At 28.8% G+C, this 16,573-nt stretch overlaps 1 protein-coding gene across 6 annotated transcripts in view; it reads left to right on the top strand.

Annotated features, from left to right (window-relative positions):
• Positions 1 to 16,573, top strand: part of EndoA (endophilin-A) — a 262,925-nt gene that overhangs the window by 232,348 nt on the left and 14,004 nt on the right. For 4 of the 6 annotated variants that reach the window (XM_014420464.2, XM_067049686.1, XM_014420467.2 and 1 more), the window contains 4 exons: positions 1,620 to 1,686; positions 2,255 to 2,355; positions 5,939 to 6,042; positions 7,726 to 7,820. In XM_014420464.2, the coding sequence (XP_014275950.1) occupies positions 1,620 to 1,686; positions 2,255 to 2,355; positions 5,939 to 6,042; positions 7,726 to 7,820 (367 nt within the window). Of the gene's footprint in view, positions 1 to 1,619; positions 1,687 to 2,254; positions 2,356 to 5,938; positions 6,043 to 7,725; positions 7,884 to 16,573 lie in introns of all 6 variants that reach the window. The other 2 variants (XM_067049691.1, XM_014420466.2) reach the window with 2 other exon arrangements.

Raw genomic sequence — 16,573 nt, forward strand, 5'->3', positions numbered from 1 at the left:
GAGAGAGAGAGAGAGAGAGAGAGAGAGAGAGAGAGAGAGAGAGAGAGAATCTTGTGACAGATATGTATATGATATGGTGTAAATACACCATTTAACTGACTGTATCCTTGATGCTCCTTGAGGGGAAGAGGGAAAATTTACCAACACTATATTATGATATAATAACTTCGATAAAGTGAACTATATTTTCCATAAAATTAACTGAAATTAGTTACTTAAAGCTTGTTTCGTTTTCAAAAGTTAATATATTATAAAATATTGATCTTTTCACAACCTGCTAGATTTTTGCAGACTTTTTGCTGCCTTCTCCCCACTACTGGGTTAATATGCACATAGTCAAAATTTAAATCTGTCATTCTATGCTACTCCTCAAGTTATGTTGCTCTTATAGAATATCTGTTTGTTCTCTGGCCCTTCAGTGGCTTACTTGTTCTTATGATCATTTCCTGTACTTAAGTCCTGTGCAGATTAATGTCAATCATTTCTTTCAATTTAATTCTGTCTTCATCTCTGAAGACTAAACCCCTCAAGATTTATATAATTGTCTATATCAGGTCCAATTATTCTTTCTTTCCACCTCCTTATCTAATACACCATACCCTAATGTCCAGCTTTTATGAACCAAAAGAGACTAAACATTCATAGCTATTCAGAGACATCGATAACTATCAACCTATAAGTAATGATTATCATTCATTAAATTTATTTTATTCTTGTATTTCATCCCATCTTTAATTTTTTTCTGATTTTTATATTTAATTACCTCTTACTACAAAATCACGCTAAACATTAGATATTTTTCTGGTCATCTGTGTTTAATTAAAGGTTTTAGACATCCTCACACAACTTTTAATTTTCTTAAGGACTTTACACATCATAGGCTCTGATTCAATTAAGAAATGGGATAATTAATGAGTTATAATTTTGTGCTAATCATTATGTTAATCTCTAATTAATTGGTAATGTAGAGGACTCAGATGCATTAGACCTGAGGAAACAGGAAATTTCCACAACTAAAAATTACCTACTACAACCTCTGTGACAGAAACTCTGTCATGATTTTGTAATTACTCATATAGCTCACAGATACCTACAGATTATAAATTAATTCTGTGTTTCTGATCTTCATAGTTCGGTTGAAAAACCTTATCTCATTGCTTAGAATTAAGATTAGAATTGTTTATATTTATATACTTTTAATGTAGTTTCTATTGATATGACAAATATTTATTTAATTTTTCGACCTCCACTCACATGGGTCAGACAATTCTTAGTTATTATTATTAATTTTCAAGAAGAATATTTAAACCATTACTAAGTAACTTACACTCTCAACTAATAGATGGTAGACTCTCAACTAATGCAAACCTTTTGATCAAGAAACTATCATCTTTAAATAAGCAGACCGTAGAGACCTGTCTTATTGAGAGTAATGTAACCACTATTACTGTAAATTGGCTCACCAACCAAATTTACTGAATGTTTTTTAAGATGTAGATTGTAATTAGTGAAATGCTATAGTAAATCAATAATTTAAATGTATAATAATAAATTAAGTTTTAGTATTATAGTTTTTTATAAAATCATTATTTGTAGAAATAATAATTTTTGTACTTCAGCATCATAGAAAGAAGCTGCAGGGGAGGCGATTGGATTTTGATTGCAAACGAAGGAAGCAAGCCAAAGGTAATTATGAAGTTGTAGTTATCTATTTTACTACTACATTTATTATAGGATTTTATAATACAAATTAATTTGAGTAAATATTGGTAACATTATTTTTCTTTTTTCATTTCCGAAACAAGGACAAAGTAATTGTAAGTTTGAACACCTTTTTAAAAAACATGATGACTTGATAGGAATCCATCCTTATTTCCTCGTATTTATTTTTCTTAGTGTTACCATTACATTTTTAATTCTTTTGATATTTGTATCTACTTTAATAGTTATTACATTTACATATACATTTTTATTTAAGTTGTTATTTCTTAAATTTATTATGTATTACTGTATTTAATATTAAATTAATATTTAGTTTTAGTTAGTATTTCATAATCCCCTTATAATTATTTTTCATTTACTTAATTACCTTTTAAGTATTTCTTTCTTCGATTATAGTATTATTATTTTTTTTTTAATTTATCAATTACCTATTATGCTTTTATTTATTTATTTATTTTTTTTTTTTTGCTTTTTGCCCTGTTTCTACCCTGAATTTATTGCCGATGCTGTAATCGGTATAAACCACAATCAGGGTCTAATATTACAGATGATGAAATCAAGCAGGCAGAGGAAAAGTTTGCTGAATCTTTGCATCTTGCACAGATGGGTATGTTCAACCTCCTGGAAAATGATGTAAGTTATTCTAATTATTTTTTTTTAAACTTTCTTTGTCTATTATATTTTTTATGCAATAAAGATATTTCATATAGTTTTTGGAATTACACTGATTATCGTTTATAATGACCTCCAAGGGATAAGGAATATCATTGTAGCAAATCTTTGTTAGTAACCAATCACTACACCCATTATGTAAATGTGAAATAGGAATTTTTAAAAATCAATTATTACCACCAAACACTGAGAAGTAGCTTTGTTCCGATGATGATGCACTACTTAATTTTTTGTAAAATAATGAACATACAAAAAAAGGGAACTAATGCATATTTAAAATTAAAAAATAAAAATCATTTTTACATACATTTGAAATAAATAAAAAACAAATCCAAAATATTTTCATTTTTAATTTTGAGCTGAAAAATAATATTTTATAGCCTTCCTATTTTTTAAATTTTATTTAAATAAGACTTGTGTTTTTTTTTTTTTTTTCAATTTCAACTAAGCCAGTCTTAATTGTTTGAGTACAAAGGTTATCGTGACAAATTATGAATTTCTTAAATAGCTATGCTGTGCTCAATGAACTGAATAACTCTATGAAAAATAATTTCAATGATGAATCACTCTGAATGGTGCATTCTGATGATTGAATGATTCATTTTGGATGTACCTCAAAAGTGATACTGTGTTAACTCAGCTTTACTATTGCATTTGAAACTCCCATTTCTGATAATAATCCTTGGATGATTATAGAGGAGTTTTGATGACTGACTCAAGTAATTCAGCATTATTAACCTCTGTAGGGGGGCTCTTATTCTTCTTGAAGGCTGTTGTTTCTAGAATTGAACCGTCTGCACCAAAACCTCAACGCATGATTTAATATTTTGGTTTTCTTCTTCCTCAATATCAGAATGATGTTCTTTGATGTGAACCTCACCAGTCATCTCACATTCTATTTGTAATTCCTTATCAATATTGGTGTCATTTGTTACCAAATTACTTTGAACGTTTTTTCTTCCCCGTCTTAGCCATTTCTGGCATACAGTGCCATGTATTACTTCTTTACTAATCATAGATGGCAATTCTAAAGATGCATACCAAGAAAACAACAAAACTAAACTGTTAAAATTCACTGACTGGAAATGAAACCTTCTCCCCCTTCAAAATATGAGTTTAATATAAAACAAAAATTCTTATAAAAATTAGATTTCTTGTTTTATAGGCTTTTTTATGAATTCCTGAAACATGGTCACTAAAACCGATCTATTATTGTTCAATGGGTCATCCATATGAGCTGTTTCAGTCGAAGACATTATCACCATGGTTGCTTTATCTGTTAATGACAAAATTCCTAAGGCATGATTATCATGGGTTGGGAAATATTTGTCACTATAGCTAATATGTCATTATACTTAAGGTCATTATAAACGAAATACAGTATATATAATTTTAAAAATAAACCTTGTAGATTGTTACAAAAGTTTTTGTGCATAAAATGAGCTTTATTTAATCGATATAAATAAAAAAATTATTCTTCAAAATATTGTCCATAATTGTCAACCTATCTTTCTGCTGTAAGTAGAATTTGTTGGTAATACCATAGCCCTTGGTTTTGAAAGTGAAAACTCCTTAAATCTTGGTTCACCTTCCATTTTTTCAAAGTGCCGGGCTTTCAAAAATGTGCCATTGAAAGGTCAGACAGTGCAATGTCAGAGCTATGAGAAAGATTGGGCAAAATTTTTCTTTGACTATACATCAGCGATGGAAAGGAGCATTGCTTTGCATTGTATTGCACAAATACAGGAAAAAATATAAAAAAGCGTAATCCTCAATGGTTTTAATTTAAATCTCAATATTGCCAGTTTAGTCGTTGCTGATATAAAAACAAAGCTTCTCAAAATCTTTTTTTTTTTTTTTTTATAAACGGTTACTGAGGAAATATGTGAAATTATTCTTGTACTATCAATTTTATTCTGCATGTTCTCCCAACTGCTTTCAGAAAACTCTAAGAAGTTTCTATCTTGAAACCAACACTTTTACTTAACAACAACTGCTTGTCAATATTCTTGCGCTCAGTCCATGAATCAGTGCTGGTGAAATTTAATTAATACCCATGCATAAATATTATAGTTTCTTCTATTTATTCTCGTAGAAGACATTTTTCATAACACAGTTCACACAGAACGTGATGAACTGATTCCTATGAAAGATGTATACAATGATGAATCATGTTGTCTGATGATTGATTGATTCTCTTTAGATGTAACTCAAAAGTGATAGTGTGTAAACTTGGCTTTACCTTTGCATTTGAAAACCCCATTTCTGGAAATAATCTTAAGATGATCACACACGTATCTTGGCTGACTGACTCATAAAGTTCCTCAGTTGCTGCATTCGTTCATGGTCCTTATTCTAGTAGTGCCTCAGGAAACCACAAGTTTTTTCCTCTGACATTTTTAGTGGCATTAGTAAAATAGATTGTAACTCAATGACAGTTAGTAAACATGGTTAAATAATCAGAATTAATTAAATTAAACAGTGATTTAATTTATAATCTTAACACTTTCTTGAGACTGGTAAATTTTTTTAAAATAAATAATTTAATTTCTATCCATTTTAGTCTTAAAACCTTTTATTTTTCTTACAAGTCCGATGTTTCGGCTAATCCGGCCATCTTCAGAGACAGTATAATACAATTTTGAAATTATATAATTTAAAAACTCCAACAATTGTTGTGATAAAGTTTTTAAGGAATATTGTCTGTGATAAATGATTTTGATTTTGTTTTAAGTGAATAAGGACTAATTAGAAATTGATGTTTTGACCTGGGCAGAATAGCCTGCATGGAGTTAGGGTTTTTAAATTATATAATTTCAAAATTGTATTCAGATTGTCCCTGAAGATGGCAGGATTGGCCGAAACGTCGGACTTGTAAGAAAAATAAAAGGTTTGAGACTAAAATGGATAGAAATTAAATTATTTATTTTAAGTAAACAGTGATATTTGCATTGTGTACATCAAAGTCGAATAACAGTTAAAATCGAGGCTTTAGCCCACTCTCAGCAATAAATTCATGCACAAAGACTTTGGTAAAGACTTATTATGTAAGAGACATGAATAAATAATTATTTGTTCTATATATGAAAGGGTCATTTTCTCTGATATATAGGTTGATAGTTTTTATTCTTTTCTCATATTTATATTTAAATTTATTTACTTTTACAATTTTTTCTCTCTTTCTTTTTCATACTTGCTGACTATTCCTTTATTTTCAAATTTCTTATATCTTCACTTAAGCTTTGTATCTCTTAAGCCCAAAAACACCACAAGTACGTTTTTTTTAGTACTTCAAAAAATAATAAAATATCAAAGCATCATTATCAAGACATCTCGTTTCAACCATCATCTTTTCTTGACATTGAGAATTCTTTTGAGATGTATCTAGAATGATGGATTGATTTGTTTTTTTTTTTTAAATAGTGTAAAGGTTTTTTTTCGAGTTCCCAGGTATTACAGCTTAAGTGATGATTGATTATTGATTTATCTACATTTATAGTTTAAAAATTATTTATATATGGCTAATGAGTTTTTATTCTTAAAGGTTGAACAAATATCGCAGTTGACTACATTTGCTGAAGCTCTTGTGGAATATCATAGGCAGTGTTCTGAAATTTTGCAAACAGTCGTTGAAAATCTACATGAAAAGTAATTTTTAATTTAATTGATTTATATTATTTAATAAATATTTTCACAAATGTATTACAGCCGTCTCAGTTTTACACAAATGTATTACAGCGGTTTCAGTGATCAGATTTAATCCAGAGCCAGCTACAATTACAGACAATTCAGAATTTTAAAAAAATAAGACACTATTTGTGTAGTTTTTATCCAATACTGTTTTAATCAAAAATGATTTTAAAAATATGTATGTAGATGGCAGGAATGGAGGGGATTTCTGTAAAACTGGTCATAACAAAGGGTTTGAAATAAAGAAAACCTCTGTGGAAGATTTGTTTTGTTTCCTTTAACATAAGTAATACATACATTTTTTTTTTTTTTTACCGCATCCCCGACCATCTTCTTCATATTCATAAAAATATGATCAATCATATATATGTATATATATAATAGATTGTGTTTTTATGTTAATATGAAACTTTTTTTTGTTAAATTGATTTTTTTTACAAATTGTAATCAACCTTCTTATGTTTCATTAAAAATATTTTAAACAGTTAATATTATCAGATTCATTATTATAATCAACTTGAATAACTGATTTAGAATATGAACTAGACAGAGAAGAAATTTAATGTCACTAATCTCACTTATTTCAAAAATAAAAATCCCTGTTTATCAGAAAGTTCAGTTTAGACTTAATTTGCAGCACTGGAGATTTGAGTTGCTGAGACTACACTGGATTATATTATTATCATATTGAAATCTCAAATTTTATTGGGTCTATCAATGGTAAGTAATGAAAACCTTGTAACTCCATTAGAATAATCTAGGAGTTATGAGATTTCATTGTCTACCTTTGCTATATTAAAGAAGTGCATAGTGTAGTTAATTTGAAACATGATACTTTATGAAAATATTAACTTCACTAGTGATTTAATCTTAATTTCTTTAGGATGCTAGTTAACTTTATTTTAACCATTTCTTTTTTTTTTTTTTTTTCTCTCTACCAAAGGAAGGGAACTTTTGTATTGATGTAGTAAATTATATAAATTAAAGTCTTCAAGGTCAAAAGTTTTCTCTCAAATTGTAGGTTTTAGACATCAAGGGACTTTGGATCTGTGTTGGTCTATAGTCAAATTTGTGTTTGGGCATAATTACTCAAGCTGTTTATCCAATTTTTATGAAATCTTCAGAAATTTTGCAGTTTGAAACCTAATTGGCCCAAATCCAATTTTTTGCATGGTTAAATTTATTTTCACACCTATAGGTGGAAAAAAAGGTCATTCAATTTGATCAAAATTTGTAGGAAAATTTGGAATTAGTGTGAAACTAATGTAAAACCAATTTCATTAAACTCTATCCGCTACTTTCACTTACAAATGAAAAAACTTCTTTCTGCATAAGGCTATACGTTAACAATGGTTTTATTATTATGACAAATCATTAACCTTAAAATATAGATAATTACTTACCTTTATAAATCTCTAGAAAAAATATAGTTCTGATATATAATGCAATTAAGAAGACATAAATTTTATTTATATAAAAAAGAAAAACAGTGAGAAAGCCATACTGACCTACATTGTTCGTAGATGTTTTATTATGTGAATATTTTAAAACATGTTTATTACTTAACATTAATTATATATTGGTTGTTTTTTAATGCTAATGTTGATGATGTCTATTTATTGTCATATTTGTACTTTACAGGAGGGAAGAAGCCGTGAACAAGCCAAAGATCGAGTTTGTGCCGAAGACCTTGCACGACCTCAATGTTGAGGCTATGGCAACCGATGGATACAATGGTTCGAGCACTTTCCATATTAACATCCATAACCAAGACCAGGACCATTGGAGCCATTTGAGAGGTACATTACTGTGGTGGTTGGTATTGCGGGGCTGTTTCTGAGCTTACATGTGCTTCAAAATTTTGTCTTTGTATCAATTTATTTTGTGAATATTATTAACCATCTGGAGATTTAATGGTTTCTTATTTAATTTGATGGGAATTACTTTTTCAATTCGATGTTATTAATAGTAATAAATTCTCATGTATATAAGGTGTACTTTAAATGAAGTTCAAAACTTTAGGAAGTAATAGTAGGCCTCAAATTCTACAGAAAAGTTCATTTGGGCTATGATTCTATTCCAAACAGGGAGTGTTAATTTAAATTTTGTTTTATTGTTAGTAACTTACATTTTTTGTTGAACAGGAAGTGATAATTATAACGATAAGTTAGGTAGTTCTGAATTGCAGCATAGTAAACAATACTAGATTTTCTTATAGAATAATTTATCTTGAAGGGAGATTTTTTTGGGAATGATTCACTATTTTACAGAAAACAGAACTTTCCAATATCAAGCCATTTGAAAGGAAAACCCCTTCAGAAGTTTCTGAAATTGCTAAAAATTTTCTATTATTTACTATGCTGCAATTTAGAATTACCTACTGAAAATATTTTTGTTGTTATTGGTTTCTGTTCAACAAAAAACATAACACTTTAAAAAACACAAAATTTAAATTTACTGCTTTCCTGTTGAAAGTGGGACTGCCACCCAAATGAAATGTTTTGTTGTATTTGTTGTCTCCTATTCCTTACATTAGTACACACATAGTTTAGTGTACTGCCTGTATATATTTCAATTTTAATTATAAATATTGTAAAAATGGTTGATAAGTTTTTATTTTATTATTGGAAACTTTTTGTTTCATTAGGTGTCATCTATATCATTACTATTTGAATTAATCAGATTAGTTGTTTAGAGACAGAGAGTTATCAAAATTTTAATCCATCAATGATTCTAAATTTGTTTTATCTTGACTCAACGAAAAGTTATGATTTTGTTGAATTATTTTATTTTTAGAATTAAATTTCTTGTTTCATTGAATTATGTGCTGAGTTGTTATCTGTTTCATGCAAACTGCATTTTCTTTCACAGGTGCAGGTTTTTAATTAACTTATTTGCATGTATATTTGATTAATATTTTTTGTTTTATTAACTTTTGATTTAAGTTTACTTTGTGATTTTTTTTTTTGTTGGAGTTGAAATAATTTAACTCTTAACATATAATTTAAAATATTTTATTTTCTTCAATAGTTTTATTCCTCTATAGAAGTAGCTTCATTAACAGTTTATTGTGTATGTCCTATGTTATAAATTATTTTTTTATTATTTAAGCTAAATCATTTGCAAGCTGCAGCTTGCTTGAGCAAAGACTGAAGTACTGGCGCTAGTTGTGAGAACTAATCTGCCAAGTGGGCCTTTTATTCCCTTTTACCCACTCTTGATGGCTACCTAGAGGTTGCTAACTATAATGGGAGTGTCAATATTCATTGCTCAGGACTGCTGTGAAATAAATATTAACTGACTCACGTGGGAATTGAACCCATTTTGTTCCAAACCGAGTTCTGTGGGACCCTTATCCTACATGCTCAGCCATCACTGTCTTAAAAGCTGAATTAACTTGTATTATAAGATTTATAAGAAGAATTGTATGCTTTTCAACTGTCTAAGTTGACAAATTAACTCTTAAAATACCTAATAGATATCACTCTTTAAATGAACACAGACCAATGTAGTCTTTGGCCTGTTTAGTAAGTTTCCATCAGATAACCCTATCTTATACAATTTCTTGCCAGTTGTGTGTGTTCAGCAGGTCTCAGATATCCTGGAAGACAGTATCCTCCCATCTAAGTGCTTCTTCCTTTTGTCCGTTAGAGCTTTCCATCGAGTAAGTTTCTTGGTGTGCCATTTTGGCAACGTGTCCTGCCCAACGCAGTCTTGTTATCTTAATATGTCTCATTACATCTATATCCCTGTACAGATAGTAGATCTTCCTGTTCCTCTTCCTCCAATTCTCACTGACCTTAACTGGTCCAAATATGTGGTGAAGGATCTTCCGTTCGAAGATGAGGGTCTCCTTCTCTTCCATACTTGTGATGGTACAGGTCTCTGATCTATAGGTATGACAGATCTGATGAGGGTCCTGTAAAGGAGACATTTCATGTAGGAGGAAATGGCTTAACTTTTAAGTTGTTCACTGTGACCAAAACAATACCTATTGGCCTTCACTATTTGCTGACTTGTCTCGAGGGAAATTTGCTTCCACAAATTATTACTAACCCCATCGAGATGAATTGATCCACTTTCTCAAATTTATGCTGACTGATTTCCACCAGTTATATATGGTAAGTCAAGAAAGAGATTTGTTGAAATATTTTTGTAAAGAATCCTTGGAATGTTCATTCATATCCGGTGTGATTGTTTTGGTCTATCTAAAACATTTCCTTTCCTCTCATCTTTTTTAGGTTTTATAAATTTATATGATAACTTTATTTGCATTTAAATTGAATTTTTAACTGCTTTATTTGATAAAAATATCCAATTGTTTTTTAAGTGTCATAACTTTGAAATTGGTTTGACTTAAAATGGTTCCATTTAGAAATTGATTAACAGTATAACTTTGTCTTAAAACAAGAACTGAATGTAGTTCCTTTATATTTACTTAATCTAGCCTCAAGGATATCAAATAGGGTGACAAAACGTCAGCCCTCTGCTTTTCTTTATGGATCAATGTGGCATCACCTTAGCTACCTCAAGTCAGAAGCAATAGAGGTTCGAATCTGGCCTGGGTCGGTTGAAATTTATTATACAGCAGCCGCATGAAATGGATTGAATAGATTGTTAAATTATAAGTTAACTGTTACCTATGCCAGAAATGGCCACGTAGGGGAAAAATTAAATACAAATAGGTTACTGATACTTGACATCTTAATTCTAGTGACTCTTCTTTGTGAAAGAAGTGAATGAAAGATGTGAAAAACTCCAATAAAAAATATGGTTAAGAGTCATAAAATATCTTTAGACAGAGAGAAGGATTTATTGCAGATTTTGTGTATCTTAAATGCTTGAAACACATAACTTAAAGTACATGTCAGTAAGGATAGGGGTCTATTGATTGAGTAGGAAGAACATATTTTAGTTCTTACCTTTTTATATTTCTCTTCGAAAGGATCAGGTGGTAATATCAAAATGTATTCAATACAGAAGGGTTTACTTAGTTTTGGAAGAATGGATAAGATGTCATTAGTAAGGAAATAAAATGAAAAAATAGCGTAGAATTGGAAGAAATTAGTTCAAGAGTAATTTTTTCATAGATAACTAATGATATTTTCTCCCATTTTTTCAAGAACAATTATTCTCCAAGTATTAATGTATATATTTTATTGTTCAGCAATTTCATGAAATCATTTTAATTTGAATCAATAAATATGAGTGACGTAGTTTTGTTTTAGTTTAATTTTTTTAAAAATATTTTTGTCACATGGGAAAACAAAAATGTATAATATATTTTATTTTTTTAGTATATATGATGATAAAATGAAGCCCTCTTGGCAATCACCACAGAAATATTATGAAACTATTGCTGAAAGCCCCTGGTCTTGGGTATAAAAGTAGAAATTGATTTTTAATCAAGTACAAATAGTCATATTTGGCTGCTCTACAGATTGTTGTAATAATTTCATTGATTGACAGCTATTTGATATCATTTTCAAATCTGCAGAGTGGCTAATATAGAATAAATTCCTTTTGATGGTTAAAAGTGCATGCGATAAATGCTAACTTTACCTGGTTCTTGTTCAGTTTCACATCCCATCTCAAGCTTCACAGCCTACACCATCCTCTTCTTATGGAAATATCTATTTATGCCTGATTAACTAATTTTTTGTCAACTGATTGCTTTTGCCCATTCTATATATTTTTTTATTTTCCTTTTCTCTCTCATCCAGACTGGCTGCTTGTTTTCATAATTACTTTTTTGTGTTGTGTTTAAAATGTCCATTGTTGTACCAGATTCATTTTTTTTTTTATTATATCTTTTATCAGATTTATTAGCCCGTTCGCTATTATGGAATTTTGTGGAAAAATGTCTACCATAGCCTATTGTTATTTTTTGGCATAACATGAGAAACTTACTAAATGAAGTATCCATGTTTATGAGCTTGGAAATTTCCGTGATTTCTGTCAATAAATTTATAATTATCATAGTTTTGAATGTCACTTGAAAAATATTTATGACATTAAATTATTATTGGATGATTGATATTACAAAAAAAAAAAAAAAAGAAAGGCAATGAGACATTTTAATAAATCTTGAAAAAAAAAAAAGTCTAACAAAAAATGAAGTAAACAATCTGACTGCCCCTATCAAAATCTCAATGCAGCGTAACAATATTTCCCCTGTCTCAGTCGAAAGCCTTTAGGATTTTAAGTTTTTTAGAATGTTGTCTTTTTTTTAAAAGTCAATACGAAGGCACAGTGCATAGTTGACTTCATCTAAATTAGTTAATCAAAGATCCTTTTAATTTATAAGGTCAGTGTCTGATTTAGTTATGAAGAAAATTGGTAGCGAACGGGTTGAATTGTTAATAATGTTCCCCTTTTAATTCAGTAAGTTTTGAAATATCTCTGAATATTTTTCTAAAATAATACTCATAGGACATTTTTTATTCTTTCTTGATAATGATCTAGGTGTCTTTATTTTCTTTGTTGAATCTTGTTTTACTCTATCTTTTCTTAAATGTTTTATGTGTCATTGGTATATTTAGTGGCGATGCACAGTAAATATTTTTATGTCTCATTCATTTCAATATGTTACCTCTTAAATGTATTCATGTGCCTAATTCATTGAAGCATGATTGTGAATGATTAGAAATAAACCATTCTGATCATTTTTGTTGGATTGATATTCACTGTTGTTATGAAAACTGAATTTTCTTTTAGTATTCTGTAGCATACAATCCCTAATCCATATCACCTATGTATGCATAATGATTGTATTGGATACCCATATGAAAATAGGTTTGCAATATTTTTTATATATTTGAATTCTATTTTTAAAAAATAAAGTCAACAATATTACGGTTTTATCGTTGATCATAGAATTATTTCAGAATATTTTTTATTTAAAATAAAATGACATACCATAAACTTAATGTGAATTTTTTATTACAAAACCCTTCTTATTTCAACCCCCCTAGGTACTCCATCTTTTCATAATTAAGTTCATCACTCCTCTATTTTCATTTAAATTTCTAAGATGATCCTTTTTATTTTTTTTTAAATATCATTGTGTTAATCTATAAAAACTCTGTTCAGTTGATTGGAGATACTTTTGCTATATCATAATTATATCAATAATTTTACTTTAATTGTGTGTAGTTTGATGCGACTGTTACCTTTCTGTTTTTGTTTATTTAAACTCAGAAAATTCTCTCCCCTTGGTTACCTGATTAAATCATGTATATAAATTTAGATTAAAAATTTTTTAATTACATGACTTGTAGGAACACCAGGACAAGCTTGTTTAATGTGTTTGGTACAATTAGCCATACTTAATTTATTTTACAAAGCTATTATTACCTAAATGAGTGGTAATTATAAACCAACTATAGATTGTTTATAAAGCATTAAGATAATGAAACAGTTCTATCTTTGGTCAACATCCTTTTGAAATTTTAGGTTATATTTATTTTCTACAATTTCATCCTATGATTAATACAGAAAAAAGCCAAAAAAATTTTAATACCAATGAAAAAATTTGTTTAATCTCATCAGGATTTAGAAATTTAATTGTTGATTTCATGCTTCTTGTTTTACCTTTTTAATTTTAATTTGTGCATCGCCACGTGAGATGATTTTATATTTTTTCAGGATTTCTTATTTTTTACAGATGTTAAGTTTAGTTTAATCCAATTAAAAGTAAATCCATTTATATCACAGAGTTTGATGGATTCTTGAGTGATTTTGTTTTGGAAGATTTTATCTTCTGGCACTTTTTGTGTTTGTTTTATTTTTAGATTCTTTTATTTTTAAATTTATTAAAAAAAAAAAAAGTTTTACGTATATATTGTAGGGTTGGATACCTTAGTTTATAGCTATTTACTGTATTAATTGTTGTTGTTTGGGGTTAATATCATAATTTACTATAGCTAGGGCTGGAAGACAACTTTATTTTTCATTTGAATTATTTATATATTTTTGCTTCGGAGGTAAAGGAAACTATGCTTTTTCTTTTTTTTAAACAGTTTAGCATTCTTGTACATTTTTATTCTACTGTTTTTACTTTACCCAAAGGTATGTATGATCATCTCATATACCAATTATATGGAGAGTTAAATACTTTTAAAAAAGAATAAATTAATTGGAGAAGTTTGTCGGGGGTGCGGTCAGCAAAGAACAACATAAATAAACAAAACCATATTTATTTATTTTATGCCGGTGTTTCGATCTGAGTTTCAGGTCTTCATCAGTGGTTGTGGCGTAGAAGGTAGGCTCTCAACTGTTGTTTTATTTTTGGATTCTTTTATTTTTAAATTTATTAAAAAAAAAAAGTTTTATGTATTACAATATATACATAAAACTTCTCAACTCTACAATGTATACATAAAACTTTTTTTTTCTAATAAATTTAAAAATAAAAGAATCTAAAAATAAAACAACAGTTGAGAGCCTACCTTCTACGCCACAACCCCTGATGAAGACCTGAAACTCAGATCGAAACATCGGCATAAAATAAATAAATATGGTTTTGTTTATTTATGTTGTTCTTTGCTGACCGCACCTCCCTCCCCCCCCTCCCCCCGACAAACTTCTCCAATCATTAATCTACGGTCAACCATCTACACACCTCATCAAGAATAAATTAACTTTTATTTAGGGAAAACATTGGTTCAAACAGCAAAGTTAACAATAAAAAATATCTCTTTTTACCTAATTACAACAATTAATTAATTTTCAAATTGAGGTTTAGTTTTTCTTAGATTATAACAGAGTTTTTATATTAAAACAGTAAAAAAATTGTTCAGACCCTCCACTAATAGAGGGCACAGATTTTTCAAACTCACCAAGGGCACAGAAGGGCCTTGTTACACCCCCTCCCCTCCCCCCTGTAATGATACAGCATTGTTTTGCTTTACCGAGGGTTATAGATAAATATGTCCAATTGTGAGGAGAGTTACATGTTTTCTAGAAAAAATACTAAAAAGGAAATTACAAGGGGTATCACCACTGCTTTAGATAAAATGTTTTGGTGCTTTTACCTTGAAAAAAAAAAGTCAACACAATATCCAGCCTTTTCATTCAGTAGACCTGGTAGCTAAAAAAAAACACTCTGAAAATACTTTATTTTATTTCTCAAGTTTGGAAAGTTGATTTGCTTTATATTATATTGTAGATTAATAGAAAGTAAAAATGTTTAGATTACTAAATAAACATTTTTCTCACCAAAAATTCACCATGTCAAAAAACATTTTTGTTTGAAATATAAAAAAATTTGTAACTTGGGTCAGATATTTTTTTAGCATTCCAAAAAATCCTCTATTCAAATTTTTCGGTGAATCTAAAAAAAATAAGTTTCTTCTGGCACCATCAATTTTATTTTAAGATTTAAAAAAACTGACCATTAGTCAGCCAAACAATCTTTGGAACCATTAAAGCCAAATTCGGAGGGCTGATAATTTTTAAATTATGTGACTTACTTAAACAGGGTGTTACTATCATATCGTTTGGAACGAAAGTTAATATGCTAAAAACCTCAAAAATTACAAATTTTGTAATCAGTTGTTTTACACAAAATATTTTGAAATAATGCCATGGCTTATATTGCTAGAAATAAAAATCTCCTCTTTTTAACGAGTCTAAGAACATTCAAGTCGTATAAACTTAAAATGAGAGCTTTTAACCAAACCGTAATTCGTGGTTTAAAAATTTTGAGCCTACTTTAAATTGAAAGTAATATATATTTTTTTTTTTTTATGACATTTTAAATATGAAGGTGTTTTTTTTTTAGCATACTGAATCGAAATTGATAAGGCAAGATTACTTAGTGATTTAAATGTTTTTATGCTTGTTTGATTAATATGTGAGTGCCTTTAATAGCCTCTGAAAAACAATTTTTTAATGGATTAACAATGTTAGTATCATTTTTCCAACTTGATTTATAAAATAAAGCAGTTTCAGTGCATTTTTTTTTTTTCCTCAGCTATCCAAGAGCCATTGGATGAAATGGTTGGATTTGTGTAGATTTTTTCTTTTTTTAAGTAAAATCACCTAAACAATTTTTATCAAAATCATTGAGAACACACCGTGCTCCCTTCTTGCATCTTTTTTTTTTCAGAGGATAACATCTGTTCAAACTGATCTTCTGCAAAGTTAGGGAGATGTGTCATAGTATCTTTTACCTCTGAGTTGTAGATATTAATAACATATTTTGTTGGGAAAAGTTTCCATGAGAAAAAAATTAATATTTAAACAATTAATTGTATTTTCCTACTTTTTTTCCCTCACTTTACAAGTTATGCCAAATCTATGTTAATAATTTTCTCTGAATTGATGAAAACCTTATTGTTGATATTTCATTCGACAGAGATGGTCTAGGCTCATTGCTTTGTTCTGTTAACGCTGCTGGAGAGCCAACACTTCTTTATTTTTACCAACTAAATTATTTAAATTAGATTTAGTTGATTCCTTTTAAGTTAATTTTATAAGTATATAT

This window comes from Halyomorpha halys, unplaced genomic scaffold (assembly GCF_000696795.3).
Source record: "Halyomorpha halys isolate HHAL.00 unplaced genomic scaffold, Hhal_1.1 Scaffold270.1, whole genome shotgun sequence".
NCBI classification, from domain to species: domain Eukaryota; kingdom Metazoa; phylum Arthropoda; class Insecta; order Hemiptera; family Pentatomidae; genus Halyomorpha; species Halyomorpha halys.